At 47.6% G+C, this 6,419-nt stretch overlaps 1 protein-coding gene across 1 annotated transcript in view; it reads right to left on the reverse strand.

Annotated features, from left to right (window-relative positions):
- Dhrs7 (dehydrogenase/reductase 7) overlaps window positions 1–5,824 on the reverse strand; it is a 14,977-nt gene extending 9,153 nt beyond the window's left edge. Inside the window, exons 1-2 of the mRNA XM_021179195.2 lie at window positions 5,620–5,824; window positions 208–360 (exon numbers count right to left, since the gene is read on the reverse strand). Of these exons, the coding sequence (XP_021034854.1) occupies window positions 208–360; window positions 5,620–5,752 (286 nt within the window). The 5' untranslated portion in view covers window positions 5,753–5,824. The remainder of the gene's footprint in view (window positions 1–207; window positions 361–5,619) is intronic.
- Between the last annotated feature and the right edge of the window lie 595 nt (window positions 5,825–6,419).

Genomic DNA, 6,419 nt, shown 5'->3' on the forward strand with positions numbered 1-6,419 from the left:
GGAAGGGTGGCCGGAAAGAAGAAAAAGCCAAGCAAGAGCTGCTGCTTAAGAGGTGACAGAAGAGGAGGTCAGGGCAGTACCTACGCGCGAAGCCCTGGTGCCAACACATACCACGCAAAACAATCCCACCTTCCCTGACTTCCAAAGCTGCGCTGAGTTTGGATTCTTGCTGCTGGGAAGCACGGCTGGTGTTGGGAATTGACTCACCCAGGCATCTTCTCTTCACCCGCTCCAGCTCCTGCGTCCTTCGGGCTGAGAGCACCAGAGAGACCCCGAGTTTAGATAACTGGAAAGCTAGCTCCTCGCCAATGCCACTTGACGCTCCAGTAACCCACACCACCATGTCGGTCAGCTCCCATTCTGTTGAAGAAGGCGGAGAGTTACAGGGGAGATGGTATGCGATGAACGGCACCCATCTACCAAAGAGAAGTAAAACATGAATGCATTAAAAAAAAAAAAACCCTTTTAAAAATACCACTAAATATGAATATGAAGGTCTAATATTCGGAGCCTAAAATTTCAAGTGTCATGTTAGGGGGTCTCACTCAAACTTGCTTCAAGCACACAAAACCTGGGTACAGTCTGAAGCTCCTCTGTAAACCAGGCCTGGTGCTGCATGTCGGTAATCCCAGAAGTTGGAAGGGAATCAAGGGGGTAAGAAGTTCAAAGCCGGGCTGGAGAGAGATGACTCAGCAGTTGAGAGTACTGAGACTGCTCTTCCAGAGGTTCTGAGTTCAATTCTCAGCAACCACATGGTGGCTCCCAACCATCTGTAATGTGATCTGATGCCCTCTTCTGGTGTCTCTGAAGAGAGCAATTGGTGTAATCATCTACATAAAATAAATAAATAAATCTTAAAAAAAAAAAGTTCAAAGCCATTCTTGGTTACATAGTCAGCTGGAGGACAGCTTGATACACAGAGATCTTGTCTCAAAATAAATGAACAGACAGACAGACAGATAGATTTCAAGTATTCTAAGAAAGCATCTTTTATCAGAGTTTTCTTAGAAAGCATGACACCAGACAGTGGTGGTACACACCTTTAATCCCAGCACTTGGAAGGCAGAGGCAATCAGATCTTTGTGAGTTCAAAGCCAGCCTGGTCTACAGAGTGAGTTCCAGGACAGGCAGGGCTACACAGAGAAAGCCTGTGCCTGTCTAAAAAAAAAAAAAAAAACCTCCAGAAAAGCTTGAAACAAACCACCTTATTAATAGGCAGCCCACACAGTATGTTGTATAGTTTGGAATCTTGGTAAATCTACTAGAATCTATTTGTAGCTGAACCTCATCACTATATGGTCTCACTCAATTTATCTGCTTATTTAACAGGGGAAATTAAAGCTAGTGACTAGAAACTCATTACCTTCTCGATTAAATGAGAAGGCAATAAATTCTAATTTCTGAAGTGGAACCACAGATGCCTTTGAAAATGCCATATGTTGCTCAATAGTATGATGGAAGCACCTGTTCTGTTGTTGTTGTACTTAGACAGTTGCTGCATCTGCCTGAAGCATGCACCTCATCCTCCTGCCTCCACACCATAAGTGCCACCCTCCCAGCGGTGTGACCCCCTTGTCCCAGCCCTCTTTCTGGATTTAACGTTTTAAATTTCATTACTAGAATGACACATTATCCTAACTGTGTGTACGCGTGTGCATGGCGGGGTGTGTGTGCCTTGGTGCATGCTGGCTGGCAGTCAGGGGGACAACCAGAGAAACCAGTTCTTTTCTTTCACCTTTTTGGGGCGTGCAAGGTGGAGCTCGGGCCATCAAGCTTATACTGCAAGAAGCTTTAACTGCCCGTCTCACAGTTGTGGGTACGCACCAGAGATGACTGCTCGGGCAAGGGTTAAAGCCAATAGGAAGTCTTTATTAGCCATCTGACAACTGCACTGGGTGTTTGGGATCCCAGTATAGCCCCGGGCCTTTCTTGGGGTGAGCTTTTAAGCACAAAACTTTTTTTTTTTTTCTTTTTTTGGTTTTTCGAGACAGGGTGTCTCTGTGTATCCTTGGCTGTCCTGGAACTCACTCTGTAGACCAGGCTGGCCACGAACTCAGAAATTCGCCTGCCTCTGCCTCCCGAGTGTTGGGATTAAAGGCGTGCGCCACCACGCCCAGCAACAAAACTATATTCTGGGCTGGCATATTCCAGAAGCTGAACTACAGAAGCTAAAAAGCAAGGCTAGTACATTTAGAGGCTTTCCCGGACTATGGACTTCGATGGATTAGGTCTTTGTTTCCTTTCGGCAGGTGCGGCTGCTTTATGTTCTGAACAGCACTTCATGGCGTCAGATGTGCTAAGATCTGGGGCCTACTAAGTTCTGCGGCTTTGTCACGCTCACCAGACCTCGCATGGTCTCTTGTGGGCTCTAATTTGTCCCGTGACAGAGGGCAATAAGGCTCTCTCGGCTGGCCTTACTTCATTCTTGTCTATGAGCTTAAACAATTCCATATTAAAAACCATCACAGGGCCGGGCGGTGGTGGCGCACGCCTTTAATCCCAGCACTCGGGAGGCAGAGGCAGGTGGATTTCTAAATTCGAGGCCAGCCTGGACTACAAAGTGACTTCCAGGACAGCCAGAGATATACAGAGAAACCCTGTCTCGAACCCCTCTCCCCCCGCCCCCCCCCAAAAAAAAACATCACAGGAACTTCATGGAGTCCGAGTTCTTCAGAACACTGAGGTCTCCAGGAGTGAGGGAGTGAGCTCTCCACACTTGTCTCCACACTCTGGCCGCTGCCTCCTCCTCACCGGTGGCCTAATATCTTGCAGAGACTAGAATATCAAAAGGACTCCATAAGTAGCAATTGTCTACTGAATAAACACCAAGAAGCCTAGCTGAAACAAAACACTGTCTGCTGTGTTATGGTGCACACATTCAGGTATGGTCAAGTTTGGTCCCCAGTGCTGAGGACTGAGCCCAAGCTGCAAGCATTACAGACACAGGTACTACCATCAAAGCCCCAAACATTTTAAAACTCAACTGTTTCTTAGACACTGGAACACATATACCTTGTCCTAGAAATAACCAAACTATGTAAACAAAGCTTTCCTTTCAGGTAAGATGCTTTTGGGGAGAGAGTACAATTGACCAAAGACTTTGAATGAATGAGAGACTGTGTGCTCAGCTAGCCATTCACAACTGCTTGCTAAAAGCTTGTCTACACATTACCCTACACACCATTCATTTACTCTGTAACTGTTGCTAATCAGCCTAAATTAACAGAGTCCAACCTTTTTTACACCAATAAACACCTATTATGTAAATTAGCCTGAGTGAAAATGGTCTCCAGCGGCTCTTTTTATGCCCACATGATCACAGATCCATGAACACCCATCTTCCTGTCCTGAAGCAGGAAACAATTTAATTTAGCATCCATTTTTTTTTTTTTTTTTACTTAGTGTTTTCATAGAATCTGACAACGATTAAAAAAAAAAAAAAAAAACCAGCACTCGGGAGGCAGAGGCAGGCGGATTTCTGAGTTCGAGGCCAGCCTGGTCTACAAAGTGAGTGCCAGGACAGCCAGGGCTACACAGAGAAACCCTGTCTCGAAAAACCTAAAAAAAAAAAAAAAAAAATCATACTCTGAGAGTTGACAAGAAACCCAGAGTTTAATGCCAGCTTGAGAAATCTCTCCCAAGGCCTTTCACCACTCTCTGCCTTATCCCTCACAAGATGTGGAAGCTACTTCTCTCCATCGTGAGACAGAGGCCACACCCTTCCTACGTCCTGTCTTCTCTATACCCATGGAAGAGTTACAGAGACAAAGTTCAGAGCTGAGATGGAAGGAAGGACCATCCAGAGACTGCCCCCACTCGGGGATCCATCCCATATACAACCACCAAACCCAAACACTATTGCATATGCCAGAAAGATTTTGCTGACAGGACCCTGATATAGCTGTCTCTTGTGAGGCTATGCAAGTGCCTGGCAAATACATAAGTGGATGCTCACAGTCAGCTATTGGATGGAACACAGGGCCCCTAATGAAGGAGCTAGAGAAAGTACCCAAGGAGCTGAAGGGGTCTGCAACCCTATAGAAGGAACAACAATATAAACTAATCAGTACCCCCGCCCCCAGAGCTGTGTCTCTAGCTGCATAGGTAGCAGAGGATGGCCTAGTTGGCCAGCAATAGGAGGAGAGGCTCTTGGACTTTCGAAGATCATAAGCCCCAGTGCAGGGGAATGCCAGGGCCAGGAAGCGGGAGAGTGGGTGGGTTGGGTGGGGAGCAGGGCAGAGGGAGGGTATAGGGGACTTTGGGGATAGCATTTGAAATGTAAATGAAGAATATATGTAATAAAAAAATTACACAGCAAAAAAAAAAGACTAAACACACCTACATTTCAGACATAATTAATGTGTTAATAACTTTTATACAGTCACATAATTTATAAACTGAGTTTAGCTCAATCTTCCATTTAAATAAATGAGGCCAAACACAAACAACATCCACAGGCCGCTATTGGCCGTGAGCTTACAGATCCATCCATCTGTCTCAACGGTGCTCAGTGGAGAGTTACAGTTAAAAGATGTATGGGGTATTTAGGATTCTTGCCCTCAACACTGACAGTCTCCATGTCACAGCCATGCCCTCTCCTTGTTTTGCAGCGCTGAATCCACAAGCACACTGTGCAGTTGCATTTATCAGTACTGCAACTGTTTGAGCCAAGGCAATGCAGCTTCAGAGGAAAGACAGCAAGGATGCCTGCCAGCATCTGGGAGGGACATAAAATCCAAGACCCAGCTGTCACCTACTCCTGCCCTGCTGACTTTGAATGCAGTACCTTCTGAGCCACCAGCTACTTCAAAGCACTTTTGCTCGGGTGCTCTGTATTTTCCACCACGAACAGTGGAATCCCACTTAGTCCTTTAAGGATCAGAAAAGCCTACCTAGGGCATGCTTTTAGTTTCTCTGTCAATGTCTTTACTGAAAAACAATACGAAGAGTGCCCATGTCATCAGAATTGTTAACGCCAAAGGTCAGAGGCTGTCTGTGGCCTGCTGAACACACTGCCAACGTGACATAACACCCAGCAGCATCTGTGAACTGATATATCGGAGAATGTGAATCATGTATTAAGTGAACATCAAACACCGCGCAAGCAGCAGATCAAAGTGGAGCGGGTGAAACGTGCCTTACTGTACACAGAACGATCCCTTCCTGGCAAAAAGCCAGCTCAGCGCTTTCTATTGCGAAAATTTTAACCAAGTGAGCAGGTGAGTAAGTGATTCAGGCCAAATTTTCTTTGGATGCTTCCGGGAAAGTAAAAAGTGCAGGATCAAAGAATGCTCGGGCCTCTTATAAAGCAAGGGACACACTCTGCTCTCCATGGTGCCTTCCCTGAGAGTGTCCCGGGATCCTACTGAAGAAGTCTGTGTCTTGCAGGCATTAGAGGATTGCAGCGCTCTCTTTGGGGTTTGACGTTTTCTATCTTAGTCTGGGTAACAAATCAGGGCCATTTTCGAATTAAGACAAGCGACAGAGTAGGTACTGCCTGTTTAGCCCCTGCCTCTTCCTCCCGGATCCTCAGCCCTTGGGCAAGGCTCAGCTTGGCAACAGCTGGGAGGGACCTCGGCCCTGCGCTTCCTTAGAGCCCAGGCTGTAGAGGGTGCTCACCTGGGCGTCGCCCTTGCCATTCAGCCCACAACAAGGTCAGGTCCGCATCCGCCCGCAGAAAGCGCAAGAGCTGCACAAGGGGCAGGATCAGCACGCACAGCGCCAGCAGCCACAACAGCAGCTCCCAGCTCATCGCTGTCCCTTGCCTACCCGGCTCTGCGGCGACAAGTCGCAAGCGGAAGACAGTCGGCGCCCGCCCTCTACGCGGCGGGTCACAACCCGGGGCTCCGCCTAGCGAGTCCCCGAAGGTGGGGCTCCATCTGTGTCCCTGGTTGCACCACCGCGTCTCTGCGCGTCCCTACTGCGTGCGAGACTGTCAGCGAGTTGCAATAGAAGGCATGGAATCGTAATTACTTGGGAAACTGTTGTTGGGAGAGCAGTCAACAAGATTTGTGAGGGCATGAAGGAGTCTTTAACAGCCGTTTTTAGGACGACTTTTCAGGGCTTTGGTGGTGCCTTGGCGAGAAACAAAACAGTCTAACTTTGATCACTGCCCGCTCCTAGTCCTAGGCCCCATCCCCCGCTCCACGCTGGAATTGTGCCCAGGTCCTTCTTCCCGCTGGACAAGCTCCCAAAAGCTGAGCCGAACCCTCACTCACTCTTCCTAATCTGTTTTCCTTTCACTTTAAGCTTGTGGACTGAGATTGAAGAAGTATTAAAAAAGTATAGCAAAGTAAAAACAAAATTCGAGGCTTTTGGGCCCAGGCTTGGGAGTGTAGCCTTTGTGGCTTAGTGCTCCAGGTACTGGTCATAAAACAGATAGCGACATTCCTTCCTCCACCCACCTGCTTCCTGGGTTC

This window comes from Mus caroli, chromosome 12 (assembly GCF_900094665.2).
Source record: "Mus caroli chromosome 12, CAROLI_EIJ_v1.1, whole genome shotgun sequence".
NCBI classification, from domain to species: Eukaryota; Metazoa; Chordata; class Mammalia; order Rodentia; family Muridae; genus Mus; species Mus caroli.